The sequence below is a fragment of the Prionailurus bengalensis genome, chromosome D2, assembly GCF_016509475.1.
Source record: "Prionailurus bengalensis isolate Pbe53 chromosome D2, Fcat_Pben_1.1_paternal_pri, whole genome shotgun sequence".
NCBI classification, from domain to species: Eukaryota; Metazoa; Chordata; class Mammalia; order Carnivora; family Felidae; genus Prionailurus; species Prionailurus bengalensis.
The window spans coordinates 32,057,690-32,075,159 of record NC_057351.1 but is presented as its reverse complement, the minus strand read 5'-3'; the positions used below and the strand labels follow the sequence as shown (position 1 = coordinate 32,075,159).

At 57.5% G+C, this 17,470-nt stretch overlaps 1 protein-coding gene across 5 annotated transcripts in view; it reads right to left on the bottom strand.

Annotated features, from left to right (window-relative positions):
* CDH23 (cadherin related 23) overlaps positions 1–17,470 on the bottom strand; it is a 414,161-nt gene that overhangs the window by 115,601 nt on the left and 281,090 nt on the right. For all 5 annotated transcript variants that reach the window (XM_043596561.1, XM_043596567.1, XM_043596564.1 and 2 more), the window contains 6 exons: positions 13,257–13,321; positions 11,108–11,345; positions 9,415–9,520; positions 6,978–7,105; positions 2,289–2,361; positions 447–563 (listed from right to left, as the gene is read on the bottom strand). In XM_043596561.1, coding sequence (XP_043452496.1) covers positions 447–563; positions 2,289–2,361; positions 6,978–7,105; positions 9,415–9,520; positions 11,108–11,345; positions 13,257–13,321 — 727 coding nt within the window. The remainder of the gene's footprint in view (positions 1–446; positions 564–2,288; positions 2,362–6,977; positions 7,106–9,414; positions 9,521–11,107; positions 11,346–13,256; positions 13,322–17,470) is intronic.

Genomic DNA, 17,470 nt, shown 5'->3' with positions numbered 1-17,470 from the left:
TCGTCCTGCAGGGGGGAAACCAAGGCTTACACAGTGTTAAGAGGAGAAGCCAGAGTTCAGCAAATAGGTCAGCCACTGAGGGAGGAGGACATGGAGGCTTGAGGAAAGAGCGCCCCCAAAGGGTGGCATGTTGGCCAGCTGTTGGTAAAATGGAACACATTTTAAACCTAACAGGGTTCTTCACCATTGAAAGATACCCTGAAGTGGATACATTCACGTTCCAATTTCTTTTGGGGGGGGCGTGTAGGATCAGTAATCACACTCAGGTTAATATTTCAGGGATAAGACCAGGCGCTCAAAGCTGGCGTGCTCCACATGAGGGCTTCCTGTGAAAGGGAGAGAGAACTTGGCCCAGGAGCAGGACCAGGGCTGGGCGTGGGGAGCAGGCCTGAGGTGAAGGTGACGGGGACCACGGGGCACGGGGCGGGGGGGGGGGGGGTGCTCACCTGAGCGGGCGTTGATCCGAAACTGGGAGGAGCCCTCCAAGGAGTAGATAATGGACTCCTGACCGTACTCCCGGGAGCGGTCCAGGTCCGTGGCATTCAGGAACAGCACCGTGGCCCCTTCCGGGAGACAAAGTGGGGAACGCTCACCCCGGGTTTGCGGCCCCTGGCCTTGGGAGGGGGACCCGGGACCTCCTGGTGACCAGCCTTCAGGAGGCAGGGAGCCTGCTGCTGGGGCACCCAGGGATGAGGCGGGGAGGCTCGACCTCCAGAGCTCCCTGGGCTGCGTGGGGACAAGGCTCCACGAAGGGGGTCCCGGAGCCTGCGGTGGCGGTGGCTTGTGCCAGAAGCTCGCGACCCACCACTGCTATCCACCTCTCTCTGGCCGCTCGCCATGGGCGATACACTCAGACTGGCCAGCTTTGGCTTTGAGTCAAAAAGAAATGAAGCCCCATGTTACATGATGCCACATTTACCGTATTCAATTTCGGTCTTGTTCCATCTCGTTCACAAGGGGAATTTATAAGGGATTTTATTTTCCCTGTAATGTCTAGTGAAGGCCCTCACCTTCATTTCCATCTCCTGAAATCCGGGGTCGGGGGATCCGCCTTTCCCAGCTGTGCTCACCAGACCCTCATCGGTCGGGTTTGGGGCTCCAGCCCCCTCCTGTCCCCACTGCCACCCGACTGCCCCACCGAGGAGGTTCGGTGTCTGACGCCCAGGCTGGAACCCCAGGGGACCCTCTGGCAACTGTCTGAGCCTCGGCCTCTTCCTCTGTGAAATGGGTCTACCTGGAAAGAAAGCCAGCTTGCGGGGTCGTTGGTGAGGATGGGGGAGGGGAAGCAGGCCCATGCAGGGTGCAGGCCCGTGGCAGCTCTCTCTGAGCCACAGGCTGCCGTTACTATTGTGTGCGTGAATCAACAGTCCCTGGGGGTCCAAGGGGCCAGGGAGAGGGCTGTGAGATAGGCAGGTCATTCTGGCCCCTTCCGGGGATTGTGAAGCCTCTAATCTGACTCTCGGTCTCACCCTGAGCAGGGGGACAGGTACACGGGGCCCTGACACACCCTTTATCCAAGCACAAGCTGGAAGCGGACTAAGTGCCATGACGAAGGCCTCTCCTAAGCAGAGGTCACGGGGACAGCGGGGAGTGCACGGGGGTAGCTTCAGCAGTGTTATTCTCCAGGAGATGCCCGACTGGGACAGGGAAGGGTGGGCTGGGCACAGCCTGGCACCCACCCAGAAAAATCATCAGATACCAGGAAGGTACCCGGAGACTCCCTAGAGAAGGCTCCATGGTGCCACAGAAGGTCACCCCTGCCACCTCCGGATGCTACAGCAATTCCTGATAGGGCGGTTTCCCCACTAGAACAGTCCACCCTGGGTGTAAGGGTGAAGCCGTCAGGAAGGACGGAGCGGGTCCCCCGGAACTTGAATGTGGAGCTGGTGGCCCCGGGTCTGCAAGCTGGGCCCTGCCACCAGAGACACAGCCGAGAGATGAGCGGCCCACTCTTGTTCTCACGTAGGTACGCACAGCATCCTTTCAGGCCACCCCCTTGGCCACCCTGGCCCTGGGACCTGCCTCACAGCACTGTGATTCAGTACTCTGTATACACTCACTTAATCAAGGTTGTCGGATTACTGATGGGTCACCATTCCCACGAGGCTGCAGCTGCGGGAGAGTGGGGACCAAGTACCCAGCGGAGCGCCTGCACATAGTAGGGGCTCGTGCTCTGTAAATGGCTGTTCGCTGGCAGATGACCGGACCTCTCCAGAGGCTCCCCTCGCTTGTCATGGGGGTGTCTGTTGGCTTCGTGCCCTCACACCCTCCCCCGCCCGAGCCCGTACCTGCCATGATGTTCTCCACCACGGAGACGAAGTAGGCAGGCTTGCTGAAGGTGGGCGGGTTGTCGTTCTCATCCTGGAAGGAAAACAGACAGGTTGGAGGGGACAGGAAGGCCTGCAGGGCTGGTCTGTCGGCCAAGGGGAGGCTGGGCGTGGCTGGCGCTGAGGGGCTTTGGCCTTGACGCACGACCAGAACCAAGTGGGCTGTCACGAAGGGGCCAGGTGCTCCCCTGGCTGGGCTATAGTACAGGGACGGAGGACGGGCCTTGGGGAGACGTGTGAGGGCCAGGAAGATGGAGAATGTAGGCAGCAGGGAGCAGCAGGTTCCCTGCTCTCCCATTGGTGTTTTGGTGCAGCTCCAAGCTCGCTCCTGTTCTCCTGCTCAGCTCATCGTCCTCCACGCTGGGGGTGCCCGCTTGCAACTTCCCTCCCAGCTCCGCCAGGATGACGGTGGAAGGTTCTAGAACCCTCCTGGCCCCCAGAAATGAAGGGAGCAAGGAGCACTCTGGCCCGGAGGATACAGAAGTGTGCAGTGGCAGGCAGGCAGGGTCAGGCGGCTTCCCAGAGCCCACCTCGTCCAGGTCTTGAGCAGTCCCTCATCTGGCCCAACCTTCACCAGCAAGCAGGTCAGCGGGGCAGCGGTCAGGGCCGGTGTGGGCCGAGGGGCTGAACAGGCACAGCCTCTGCCTCCTCTTGGCTCCTCTGTCTCCCTCTTGCCCAGCTAGGGGCGACTTCCCCCTACCTTGAAGACTCTGGTCCTCACCCACGGCATTTTGTAATCAATCAGTGAGAATTTCTGCCCGTTGGCCTCTGGGAGGAAGCCCCCACTGGCCCACCCGACTCAGAGCCTTCTCCCCTTCCCCTGGGAGCCAGGGAGCGGGGGCAGGGGTATTGGGGCGGTGGCCTCCGGGGGAGTCCGCAGTGTTCGCGGCACTGCCCCCCCAGGGCCTCATTCCCCAAGGAACCGGGAGCTCTTTGGGGGGAAGCTCCTTTTGCTGGAGTCCCTTCTAGCTGAGCAGCAATGAGCGAGAGAAGGGGGGGAGGAGAGAGAGGGGGGGGGCACCAAAGCTGCTGTCCACCCCTTGGGACTTAAGACAGTCCCATCCTGCCAGACTGTGGGTGCCCAGAAAGGAGTGGTGCTCCCCCTCTTCCCCCGCCTGTCCCCGGGCTCTGGGCTGTGCAGCAGCTCCCCCGCCTCAGAGAACCCATGGCGTGAGGACTCGCCTGACGTCCGGTGCCCCAACAGCCTGCCTGGGCATCCCTCTGGTGCAAGCGCGGGTGCCCCATATACGGATAGATCGAAGCCTTCTGCTTGGCTGCGCGAGACGGCGTCGAGAATGTCAGTGACAGAGCACGAGGCAGAAACTTATTAGCGGTGATATTTCCCCGGATCCTGGCACTGCATTCGCTATTAGTTCTAATTCAGCGGCTCCCTCTACAAAAGCTTATTGTCCCCTAATGGGAAATCTACAAACCGAGTTTGACTTCTTTATTAAAAACCAACAAGCAGTGGGTGAAAAGGAATCACCTGAATCACCTGGCCCCTCTCGCCCGCCTCCTTTTCCCTCAGGAGCCCTGTCGGCCTGATCTGCCTCTCCCCGCCCCCACCCTGTGCAGTGAGTGCCGCCATAAGCTACTCATCTGCACTGGGTTTTTCTCCCCCACCCCCCGCCCCCAGTTGAGAGAAAATCCCTTTGGTGGATGGAGGCAGCAGCTTAGCCAAGTGACAGCTACTTAAAAATCACCCACATGCAAAATCAGCCCAAAGGCGGTGACCTTTTCAAGTGTGGTCCTTAGACACGAGCGACTCTATCATCCCAAAGCCCTGCCTGAGAGAGGCTGTTCACTCACAGCCAAGGTGGCACCTGTCTTTGTTGCCAGACCGACCCCCCCCGCCCCCAGGGGCCAGGGGCACACGTGGAAGGAAAGCGTAGGGCCCTCACTGACCTGCGTGACAGCTTTGAGGGGATTTGAAAATGACCCCTTCTGCCGGGCTCAGGTAGCTCCAGGCCAAGTGGATTCCTGCCCCCACCCACCCCTGCACATGGAGACCCTGCTGTCTGGTCTTGGGCCGGGAGGCCACTCTTTGATTCCCAGTGAATGAAAGGTTAGCTTGGTTCCTTGGCCGCCCTCTTCCCGCTTGCCCTGGCTCCACTGGAGAAGCTGAGGCAAAAGGAGAAAGGGGCCCTTTCTGGGTTCCTCAACCGAACCACAGGTTGGCATAGTCCCTGGGTCTCAAGATCCCATCAGGGCAGAGCTTGGAAGGCCTTGCTACCTAAAGGGTGGTCCCCTGACCCAAAGCATCAACATTGCCCAGACCTTGTTAGGCCTGCAGAGCCTCAGCCCTTCCTTGGACTCACTAAATAAGAATCTGCATTTTAAGAAGAGCTCCAGGAAATTTCCACGGACCTAGAGGAGTATGGGTCTCAATCACACGCAGAGGGCTTTCAGGCCTTGGAGTGCAGTGGGAAGAAGGTGAACTCAGGAGTCAGGTCAGGATTCAAATCCTAGCTTACTAGGACCAGAAGCAAATTCAAATGCCACTTGCTAGCCCAAAAGTGAGGAAGGCGCTGGTGATCTGGGCTCTGCTCTGTTCCTCTCCTGAGCCTCACTTGCCTCATCTGTAAAATGGGATTAAGAGAGATTGTGTAATGTGCAAGCACCTCACATATTATTGGAGCTCAAGAAGTTTCCGTTTCCATTTGGCCAATTCGGCCTGCCCATCCCCGGGCTGGTGTAAAACAACCTCACCTTACTTCTCTAGACCTCCCCTATTCCCACCCTCTGCCTCATCCGTCTTCCCCAAACTTACAGGGGGTTCTTCTCTGTCTGGCAGAGTTCTCCGGAATTCCCGTTTGTACCAGAGACAGCCTGGGCATGGATGCTGCCGATCGTATGCACGTCTGTCTTATCAGCCGTGACGACAGCCAACATTACAGGTGCTGAGTGTCACCGGCATGATCTCACTTAATCCTCATGATAAGATCATGAGGCAGTACCACGATTATCCCTATTTTGCACATGAAGAAACTGAGGCCCAGAGAGGGTTAAGGACCCCAGGTCACACATCTAGCGGGTGGCAGAGCCCTGTTTCAGAACCATAAACCTCCACAGCTACGTTCCTCCCTCCGTTCACAGCACCCCCTTTAGGGCGGAACTGGCTTCGCAGGCACATTCGCCCATGCGCTACTGCAAACCCGCACACGCGGGGGCTGGGGGGGGGGGAAATCATTGCTTGCCTGGGGACTGGGGTTGGGGGGAAGTCATTGCTTGCCTGGGCGGAGAACACCAGCCAGGCTGGAAATAATGGGTGGGGTGGTCAGGGTTAGGAGCGTGACCAGGACTGGGGGGGGCTTTGAAGGGGGCAGTGTTTAATCAAGACCGGGAAACGAGGGTCAGGGTCATGTGGGTTAGAAAACCAAGATGTGGTCACGATTGGAAGGGAGAGCCCTCTGGTTCTGCTCGGTACTTCAAAGGGGGGAGCTGCGCTGCAGGTTAAAGGCAAGCAGTGAGTGTTGAGGCTTCTGCGACTCTCTTCCACCCTTGCCCCCCTCTACCCCACCCCCACCCCGGGGCCTCCTGCCACTCCCTGAAGCAGGGCCTCAGACTCTCTGCTCTTCCCTTTGCTGGTTCTGCCCAGCCTTACCCTCTGAGGCCACCCCTAAATCCTGCTCCCACATGCCCACCTGCAGGGCTCCCCCCCTCCCCCCAGGGCCTCAGCCCTGGCCTCATCACTGCCAGCCCATCCTATGCAGCAAGCCAGTAGGGGTCCCTGCCCAGACAAGGACCTTCGCGCTCAGGAGCTGGCCCCGGAGCCTCTGTCTTGGGTCGAGAGGACAAGGCTTTGTAAAGCCAGGTGTGGGGCAGTGCCAGAAGCTACCGGCGAAGCGGGCTGGGACAGGAAGGTCATCTAGCACGCCCGCTCTGGAAGGGATTTTCCCGAGCGCATGTCAGATCGCAGCGTATCTCCTCACCTGACAATCTGATCTAATCCTCCTGGAGCCGGTGATGCACTAACTCTGCCATCAACACGCCTCCACCCTGTGCTGCTGGGAGCAGCCTCTATGAGATGGGGAGGGGGGTGTGCTTGTGCAGATGCCGTGAGGAGGTCTCCGGCGGGGAAAGGCCCCCTGGGGCCCCTGCACCCCTGGGATCACTGGGGGAGCGGCACGGGGCGAAGGAACCAGAGTGGAGATAGATTCAGTGACTAATAATTTCAGACCCGGAGAGCACTCACGTGTGCTCGGCACTCATGTCAGACAAGCTGTGGTTTGGTTTCGGAGAGACAGAAGAGAGAAGATGACCTTCTAGTAATTTCCTCGGACCTCACAAAGTATGGCTGTACATGAGGGAGTCCCGTGACACTCCCTCCCGCTTGAGCCCTGGCTCCTGTTCCCCGTCAGCGGGTGACCCGAGGCCCCTGATGGAGTTGGAGCGGGACCGTCAGGCTCATCTCGCACCCCAGGGCCTGGGCCTCCCTGGCTGAGCTCGGAGGCAGCTTGGGTGCTGCAGCATGACAGGTTTGCTGGGGGCAGCCGTTGGGGCAGTCTGCTGGGCGACTCCCAGAGCTGTGGGGACAGCCGAGGATGTAGGGACACGGTCTGACACCACTGGGCTCAGGCAGGGCCCCCAACACTCTGGGAAGCACTCACCACCCCTCGCCCTGCACGACGGGCACCCCTGGGTACTTACAAACACCTCGACAGTGACAGGGACAGTGCTGTTCAGAGGGGGGTTGCCAGCGTCCTTGGCCATGACTGTCAGATAAATCAGCCCGTTGGGTATCTGTTCATAATCCAGGGGACGGCTTACACTGATCACTGAAATGACAGGAACAGGGCCCCAGGCCCTCTCTAAGCAGACGTTTTTTCTTTTTAAATTTTTAAAGTTTATTTATTCATTTTGAGAGAGACAGAGAGATCGAGCATTGGAGGGGCAGAGAGAGAGAGGGAGAGAGAGAATCCCGAGCAGGCTCTGCACTGTCAGCGTGGAGCCCGATAAGCAGACTTTAGATGCTCATCCAGCCGGGGGTCTCCTTTGGGCAGGGAGGACGTGGCTGGCTCGGGCTGGCCAGCCCTGCCTCATTTCCCCCTCCTTCCCCTGAACTCTTGGAGCCTCGTGGTCTTGCCTTAGGTTTACTGACCGCCTGATACATGCGAGGCCCAGTGCTGAGCACACTTGGTGTGAACTGTTTTGGTGGTAATGTAAGCACCGCTTTACAGATGAGGAAACCAAGCTCAGGGAGGTTTAGTAACTCGCCCAACGTCACACAGCTAGCGACTATGACAGAGGCATAGGCTCTGAATTCAGAGCCCAGGCTCTTTCCCGGTGGGTGCCATTGGCTGCTTATCTGTCTGTCTGTCTCACCTACTTATCTGGCACTCTCCATTAGTCTGGGAGCTGCTCGAGAGGACAAGGTCATGCCTCAGTCTGTCTAGTTCAGTCTCTTACCACTTCTCCCTCCAAAGAAGCACCCACTTACTGCCTAGCCTCGGGGCTACTGGGGGTGATGCCAGCAGTGGGGTGCAGACAGCAGCTCCCTCCTCCATCTCCTATGGCCCCGCCTGTTCCCTCCCATGGACTTTCTCCTCTCTTCTTCCCTCCCCCATCTCCTCCCTTTAACCCGTGGGCTCTCTGTGCCCGTCCAGTGGCCTGCTCTGGGCACTGCTTAGACCCTTTGAGGGGTTACTCAGGGCACGGTGTCATAGACTTTACTCTCAGCAGAACACTGCTTGAAGGTGGTAAAGACCCCCCGCCCCCCGCCCCTGCCACGCACACAAAGCCAGAGGCGGGCAGAGACGAAAGGCAGGATTTGAGGGAGCTGAGATGTCCCCCTCCAATGCCCCTCCCCAGTACACATGCCTGAACTCTCCCATAGGTGCTCTTCCATTTGGGGGAGGGAAGGCACAGTGGCTCGGGCGTGGGGGTCACTGGTGGTCTGCGAAGTCCTGACAACAGTATGAAGTCACCACTTTGGACGTGGCAAATGGGAGCAAAATTATTGCTTTGGTAATATAAAACCTGAGGGAGGGTCAAGAAGAGGCCGGCGTGTGCAAGTGGGCAGAGACGTGGAACTTAAGGTTTTTAAACGGGGTACACAGATTTTATAGAGACCATCAGGCTGTAGCACCTAGAGCCGGGACCGCAGTTTGTGCAGCCACACTTCTCCGACCCCACTGTGGGGTGCAGGAGGGGTGAGTGCTGAACTCAGAATCACCCAAAGCACATCCGTTCTGCCTTGGGGGCACCTAACTCATCTTCAAGCACTCGGGATGCTTCTCAGAGGAGGGGACGTCCGCAGGAGCCCTTAAAGCCAGCCAGAGGTTATGGGCTTAATGGCCGAAGGGAGGCAGAGCAAAGAGACAGGGAGGAAGGGTTTTCCTGGCAGGAGGAACCGAGTCTGCAAAGACACAGAGATGACCACTGAGGGGAGAGAGTGTCAAGGGGTTCAAAGAGGCTGGGTTCTGGTGTGGGCAGAGAGGCGCTGAAAGAAGAGGCCGGGAGAGGCAACCAGGAGCCAGATCACACGGGTCTCCTTGGACACCTTTGCCGCACGGCCTTGGGCAAGTCGCTCCCTGTTCTCTGGACCTCGGGTGCCCCTCATCTGCCAAACCAGGTGGTCTCAAGGTGGCTGCTGCGATTCCCTGCCTGCGTTCTAGTAGTCAGGAGTCACGGCGGGGCAGGCAGGGCGAGGTCCAGAGTATGGGACTGTGCCTGGACCCAGCAGGGAGTGGCCACAGCCTGGTGGGTGGGTGGGGGGGGCAGCTGAGGTGCACCCAAAGGATCGGGAGGATGGCTGACCAGTCCCCATGGACCTGCCCAGACAGGCTTGGTAAGAAATAGCGGCCCCGCAGACTGTGGTAACATCAGACGCTGGGCTGACCATGGCCTAACACCCACAGACGGATGTAGCTGATCAGACACCCAGATCCTGATCCCACAGGAGGGCGATCCCTGGCTTGCGTCGCTCCAGCCGATGGGCTATGGGGCGGTCTCCTGGGTTGGCCAGGGTGCTGGGAAGCAGATGGCCAACCCCATCCTGAGAAGAGGCGTGAGCGTGCGGCCCTGCTCTGGCCCACAGGCCCTCTTCCCTGGGCTGGGCCCTCGGTCCCGCCGCACGCCTACCTACCTCCATAGCCCTCATACACGCTGATGTCGAAGTAGCTGCCGAAGGCTGAGGCGTTGACGATGCTGTAGGTGATCTGGTTGTTGGGAGGCGAGTCTTCATCTGTAGCCTGGAATTGTGCAGATAGGGCCCGTGAGCCCTCAGGGGTCAGGGCTGGAAGAGGGCGGGTGGGAGGGGAGGGCTGGCCCCCTCCAGAGTCCCCTGCTTTGGGGGATCCGGGCCCTCCTTGTCCCTCCGCGGGAGGGTGACTCCCATGTTGGGGTGTGGAGCTGGCGTGAAGATCTAGAAGGTCAGCTGGAGACCCTGGGAAAAGGGAAGGCTGGGGCTCCCCCCGAGGACGGAGAGGCTTGCCACCATATCCAGTGTGACCACCTCCTAGAGCCTTCAGTCTCAGCTTGAACGGCCCACCCACAGGGGCCCTCCCCGACCTCTGGACCAGGCAGGCCCTGTGCCGAGCCTGCCGTCCGCCCCTCCACACCCAACTGTAGCTTCTTGTTCGGTTTCTGCTGGCCTCACCCACACGGTTGGCTCTGTGTAAGCAGAAGCCTTACGTTTCTTTTTTAATGTTTACTTATTTTTGAAAGAGAGACAGAGCGCCAGCAGGGGAGGGACAGACAGAGAGGGAGACACGGAATCCGACACAGGCTCCGGGCTCTGAGCGGTCGGCCCAGAGCCCGACGCGGGGCTCGAACTCACGAACTGTGACATCATGGCCGGAGCTAAAGTCGGATACTTAACCGACTGAGCCACCCAGGGGCCCCAGGAACCTTACATTTCTTGATTACTGCCGTGTACCTACAGCCCAGCACACGGTCGGTGTCACTGCATACGGCATGAATGCCACATGGAGGGAGAATGCACTGGAATGAGGTCAGAGATTCTTTTTCCCCATGACTCTCTTTTGGGGCTTCTTTTCAGATGTCTCTGATCCTAGAGGCCCCCAAGGCCGTCCCACCACTCTGGGTGCACTGGGAGCTGAGTGGGAGAGGGCTGGCATGGTGGGTGGGTCCTGCCTTCTCTGCATCCCCCCCCCTCCCCTGCCGCCGTGCCCACCCCGGCTACCTGGCCTTCATCCCTGCCGGTTTCAGAAACCCATCCTAAATGGAGGCTCTGGGTCCTGTCACTCTGGGTGGGCACAGTGGGGAAGGCGAGTGAGGACAGGAAGGAGTCTCTGGTCAGAGTTACAATGTGTGGGGGGAATCCCACTGCAGGAGGACGTTGGGAATGTGCGGTCCTGAGTTCTGGTCCTGGCTTCACTACTCCAACTATGCCTCTGGGGACTGTGCCTCTGGGGACTGTGTCTCCCCTCCCCTCTCCCCTTCTGTGAAATGCGCGGTGCCCCACGGTCTCTGGTTCTGTCCAGCTGCGGCAGTTCCCGATTCCAAGCAGCCACCAAGGGGCCCAGATAGGGATCCTTATGCGAGATACTGCTTGCCACCTACCAAGGGAGATGGGGAGGACATCCCTTTGCTCAATGGGGACCTGAAATTTAAGCTGACACAGATACTTGGCCCATTCGGTTACCAGGGACAGGAGGGAATGCTCAGAGGCCTGACACAAATCTGGGCCGAATTCTTTGTGGATGGCAGGTTGGGGGCTCTCGTGGCAGCTTCCGCAGGGTGGTGGTCAGGACGAGGGCACAGAGGGAAGGATGGGAGGAGGGCTGGACTGCAGGAGGCCCTGGCATCTCTCTTACCCGGAGCCGCACCAGCTGTGTGACAGAAGGCTCATTCTCTCTCAGGGCCCCCACATAGGCATCCTTCTGGAAGGTGGGCACGTTGTCGTTGACGTCCAACACGTTGATCCTGACCCGGCCTGTGGTCTCCTCCCCACCCCCATCCCGGGCGATGACTGTCAAGGTGAAGCGTTGGATGAGCTCATAGTCCAGTCTGGCGATCAGCATGATGAGGCCTGTGTCCTTGTCCAGAGAGAACCTGCGTCAGGTAGGACAGACGGAGAGAAAGGGACCCTGGCGTAAGGCAGCTTGTAGGTAAGGCCTGTATGTACCAGCCTGTCCTTGCCCAAGGTGATAAACAGGAATGAACGGAGTCAGGAATCTGCCCTAAATAAGAAAAGCCCCACTATTTCTGATGCAGAGTGGGGTGGGAGGTGGTGGGCAGGGATCAGGACCACACGGGGCGGGGGGTGTGCGAGAGTCAGGTATGGAAAGGGAAGGAGCAGGTTAATTTCATCTAAGAGGAATCTCAGGCAGAAGGACCCTCCTCCTGTTGTGAATAGGAATTCTGCCCACTGCAGATATTTAGATGCCAGAGAACTGTCATGGTCAGAGATTCTGCCATTCCAGATGGTTTTGCACCAAAATGTTTTAAATGGGTGGCAAAGCATCCAGTTTGGCGGGGGGGTGGAGGGGTGGGCGGGTTGGTCATCTCTTGGGGAATAATACCCCTGGTCTTCTGCTCAAGGGATGAGCCTTGTGTAAGAGCCCGGGAACTGTGTCCTCGGAAGGAGCAAGGTCCAGCGAGACGGTCCCTCGACCCGCCTCTTCTCAACATCCCCTCAGGAGCCTCCCTTGAGCTGTCAGTTGACATCTGTAGGCCCAGACCTGGTCCACAGCTGCCAGCCACCGAGCCCAGAAGGTCCTGGCTCCAAGCCCAGGAAAGAAGATGGGAAGAGAACAGGAAATCCACGATGATCAGGACAAGGCACCTGAGGGTGTCCCGAGGGACAGGAAATTCCTCCTGCTGCTAGTTCCTTCCTCCCATTTTGAGGCTCCGTCCAGAGTGGCAGAAAATGGCCAGATGCACCTAACAGTCCCTGTCTCTTCCTGACCATCCACACAGATCGTCAGGGCCAGTAATCCAAGCTGACAGCCACTGTCTTACGGACCCTGTTGAGTCTCCAGATGCATCAGACACTTCATTTTTAGAAGCAGACCTGCCCTCGGACTCCAGCTTGGCTTTTGATCATGTTAAAAACGAGAGGGCTTGGGCGCCTGGGTGGCGCAGTCGGTTAAGCGTCCGACTTCAGCCAGGTCACGATCTCGCGGTCCGGGAGTTCGAGCCTCGCGTCGGGCTCTGGGCTGATGGCTCAGAGCCTGGAGCCTGTTTCCGATTCTGTGTCTCCCTCTCTCTCTGCCCCTCCCCCGTTCATGCTCTATCTCTCTCTGTCCCAAAAATAAATAAACGTTGAAAAAAAAAAAACAAAAAAACAAAAAAACGAGAGGGCTTCCCTTTCAGCTTAACTGCAGACATGGGAGAGAGAGGCCCGGAACCGCGGCGGGTGACAGGGCAGGGCTGGCACAGGTCAGGTGGTGAGGCAAGCCACCCACCCAGCGGCCGAGGCATGTTGAGAGCCCCGTCCTGCTGGAGGCCGTGCATCCTGGTGGCGAAGACCGCAGGCAGAGGCCTGGCCCTCGAGCTCACCAGCTGTGTGACTTTGGGCAGGGGACTCAGCCTGTCTGGGTTTCCTCGTCTGTAAAGCGCGGGTGATAGCAGTGCCTAGCACTGAGCTCCTCCAGGACTTGTGGGGATGACGCCAGGTAATGCGTGTGCAGAGGGCCTGACGCACGGGCCGGGGTCCTAAGTGCTGGCTGCTGCTATGGCAATCGCTTGCTGCGCCGTCCCTGGTGTTTCAAAGCTTCTTCATTCCCCAGGCTAAAGGCTGTCTTTTGGATGTCAGAGAAACTACGTCCCAAGAGAGGTTAGAGGACCTGACTGAGACTGTGCCACAGCCAGGGTCAAACCAGCAGCGGTGCCCGTGGCTTCCGACTCCTCGCTCAGTGCTCTAGCCACGGGGGCATGGCACCCTCCCTGGGCACTGAGAAGTTTCCTGAACCTCACGAGTAGCAGAGTGCCACCGCTGAGGGGCGGGGGGCTGGGTCTCACCGGTCAGGGTCATCGCTGAAGAAGTAGTTGACCTCCCCGAAGGTGCCCACGTCATTGTCTGTTGCCTGCAAAGGGGAGAACGGGAAGTCGTTACTGCCAGACCCGGCGGACCTCCTGATGTCACCAGGAAACGTCCACAGCGAACCCACGGTCGTCCCACACGACTCCTCAGGCTGCATTTTCTAGAGGTGCGTTGTTCAATACGGTTGCCACCAGTTGCCAACGGCTATTGACATGAACACTGGAGAGCACGGTTCTGGGGGAGCAGCAAGTGTTCTGAGTGGGAGTTGCCACGGCCATGGGCACCGGGCCGCGAGAGGCCCTTGACCGCAGTGGGGGCCTATCTGAATCCTTCTCTGGGATTCTTCTGGCTATCGCTGGGGCTGGACGCTTCCTTCCGGGGCACTGAAGCCCAAACACTACGGACTGAGAGCTGCTGGGATGCGTAGGGGGGACGAAGGTGTCCCCAGAGGAGAGCTAGGAGGAGAGGGGCAGAAGCTTACGTGTTCTAGAGTCCTGACCCTGACATCCCTTCCCTTTGACTCAGTCTGTGAGTCCAACAAGACCTCTTTCACGCAGTCTGGTCCAACTCGGCTTCTGCCACTTGCAGTCGGAAGAGACTGGAGGGAGAGACGCCTGCCTTATGCTGATGACGGTGGCAGTGACGGTGACCACTGCCAGCCTTTCCTGTCGTCACACCTTTTACATCTTCGAAGACCGCTCATGTTTACTAGGACCTCGTTTTATCCTCACAACCGTCCCCCATGATGAGGAAGACAGAGGTTTCTACCCAGTTCACAGATCACAAAACTGAGGCCCAGTCCCCAGCGAGGCCCTGTGTATTGCTGTCACCGTTCTAGGTCATGAGCAGGTTATAGGCAAAGTGGGGCAGAAACAGGGATCCCCACTCCCAGCCCGGGGATCCATCCTTTCGGCCACCCTCGTGGGGCCCCTCTCCATCTCCTCCCTTCTCTAGGATGACAGTGCTTCTAGCAGAGGTTTGGTTTCTGTGGCTGGGACTTCTGGCTCCTGCATTGTCCCTGGCATGGTTGCAGCCCACAGTATAGGTTAAATGACACCATTCATTCATCCCTTGTTAAGCATTCACCGTGTGCCAGGCACGGTGACCCTGCTTGGAGTCACTCAGGCTACTCACTGCCCTGGAGCTGCCCCCAGATGCCAGGAGGGCAAGGCCTTGGGCTGACCCTAGGGTCACGTGCTTCACTCTCAGGGCTTCTAAGATTGTGATTGGCTTTCCGCTAATAGAAACTTTTGTTTCAATGCTTTTATTTTGGGGCGTCATGGAGGCCTAATTGACAAATAAAATGGTAATGCAGTTGGAGCGTACAACGTGATGATTTGATATCCGTGTCCGTTGTGCAGGGATGTCCCCGCTGAGTTAATTAACGCATCCGTCACCTCGCTTCTATACCTTTTCAAATCTTTCTCGGCAAGAACGCTGAAGCTGTACTCTCTTAGCGAATTTCGATTCTTTTTTTTTTTTTTTTAAATTTTTTTTTTCAACGTTTTTTATTTATTTTTGGGACAGAGAGAGACAGAGCATGAACGGGGGAGGGGCAGAGAGAGACGGAGATACAGAATCGGAAACAGGCTCCAGGCTCCAAGCCATCAGCCCAGAGCCCGACGCGGGGCTCGAACTCACGGACCGTGAGATCGTGACCTGGCTAAAGTCGGACGCTTAACCGACTGCGCCACCCAGGCGCCCCTAGCGAATTTCGATTCTACAATATGGTGTTGTAAACTATAATCACCATGTTTTACATTAGAGCCTTGGACCTCATTCATCTTCTGGGCGTGAGTTTGTACCCTTTTACCAACCTCTATTCCCCCCACCCTCAATATCTTCGTACTAAGTATTTTTTGAGGTTCAAGTTCCTACATCCTTGGGACACCTCGGTGGCTCATTGGGCTAAGCGTCCGACTCCTGATCTCAGCTCAGGTTATGATCTCATGGTTTGTGGGTTTGAGCTCTGCATTGGGCTCTGTGCTGGCAGTGTAGAGCCTGTTTGGGATTCTCTCTCTCTCTCTCTCTCTCTCTGTCTCTCTCTCTCCCCCCCCCAATTCTCTCTGCCCCTCCCCTGCTCACTCACTCTCTTTCTCTCAAAAAATAAATTAATTAAAAAAAAATAAAGTTCCTAGATTCTTTGAAGTCTTAAATTCAATGTTCTATACAATAAACCCGAATTTTTTAAAAAAAATTTTTTTTCAACGTTTATTTATTTTTGGGACAGAGAGAGACAGAGCATGAACGGGGGAGGGGCAGAGAGAGATGGAGACACAGAATCGGAAACAGGCTCCAGGCTCCGAGCCATCAGCCCAGAGCCCGACGCGGGCCTCAAACTCACGGACCGCGAGATCGTGACCCGGCTGAAGTCGGACGCTTAGCCGACTGCGCCACCCAGGCGCCCCTAAACCTGAATTTTTGAGAAACATTTGTGGTTAGTATCCTTAGCTCAGGAAGGCAGGTAAGTAAATAGTATGTTTCTATACCAAATGATTCAAGTGAAAAAAAATTTTTGTACCCAAGGGGTTCAGATCTTAGTCATCCCCCAAAAACCTGGTTCCACAGAACGAAGCCATTTCTGGGACTGTGCTCAGCCTACTTGCACAGGACTGCCTCTTGTGCCCAGATTCCCATTCAATGTCCCCACCACTTGCGTCCCAGCAGACTGTGTGCGGACTTCCCCCGGGGCAGGCTCCGAGGACACAGCTTCTTAGGGACGCATGTCGGATAGGTGACGAGGAGGACGCTGAGCCCTGTAACACCCTCCTACCCAGGACCGATTGCCCGACAGACCCTCCCCGGAGCCCTGAGCCACTGCTCACAATTACCGCCATGCCCTTCGCTTCTGTGTGTTACTGCTTCTAAGTCAAGAGGAGAGCTTGCTCTCAGAGGAACCTGCACCTGGAGGTTCCAGGGAGAGGAGACAAAGCTCCTCAGAATTAGCCTCTCTCCTCCCCACCCCAGGGGCCAGAAGAGAAGGGGGGAAGGAGCCCCTAAGCGCCCTTTCGTTTCACTAATAATCACCATGTGTGGTATGGCTACACTATGGTAAGAGCGGCTTGGTCTGGGGGACCCTTGGTAAGGGGGCAGTGTGGTGGAGAGACCCCAGTTCTAGGCCAGTGTCGATAGCCCAGGTCACTGTGTGACCGAACACCACCACCCCCGCAGGCCTCAGCATCCTCATACATCAAAGGAAAGGGTTTGGGGGAACAACACAGGCAGAGCCTCGTCTCCCGGGCTCACCTCCCAGCATAGACAGTGCCTGGCACAGAGCGGTGCTTCATAAATGCTTGGAAGGGAATGGACAATTTCTAGTAAGAAAGGGGAGGGAAGCAAGAGAGGGGGAGTGGAGAGGGAGCAAAGCCAAGGAGGAGAGAGGATTCGAAGTGGAGGGGGCAGAAACAGCTGAAGAAGGCGACGGGGACCAGAGAGAGCAGCTAGGAGGTGTGGAGGAGATCAGGAGGAGAGGAAGAGAGTGCTGACCGTGCAGGAAGTGAGGGGCACAATCAAACCATGGGGTGTGTGTGGGGGGAATACACAAACATTAAAAAAAAAAAGGGGGGGGTGCCTGGGTAGCTCAGTTGGTTAAGCGCCTGACTTCGGCTCAGGTCATGATCTCACGGTCTGTGAGTTCGAGCCCCGCGTCGGGCTCTGTGCTGACAGCTCAGAGCCTGGAGCCTGTTTCAGATTCTGTGTCTCCCTCTCTCTGACCCTGCCCCGTTCATGCTCTGTTTCTCTCTGTCTCAAAAATAAACATTAAAAAAAAAACCAAACAAACCATGGGAGGGGTTCCTGGCCCCGGGACAAAGCCCTTCATATCGGGGTGCACTATGGAACCACACTCAGACTCTCAGGGCAGGAAGGATCCCTGAGGTCCCCTTGTCTAGGCCCTTTCACCCTGGGGCCCAGAGCAGCTGAGGCCCAGGGAAATGAGGTAACAAGATGGGATGGTCTTCTCTTCCTGGGCAGACGCTGGCCTCCAACCTCCCACCCCCTCCCCCACTCCCTCCCCCCGGGGGACTAGGCACAGCCATGGCTCCTACAGTGACCCCTTTCCCCTGGGGCCTCTCGCTGCCCGCCCCAGCAGCTGATGCTGACCAGGGAAGATTTGTGAGTCCTTTAGTGCCACCGTCTAATGACCGTATGAAATATGCATGTCCGGTGAAGAGGAGAGGGAGAACTTTCATTT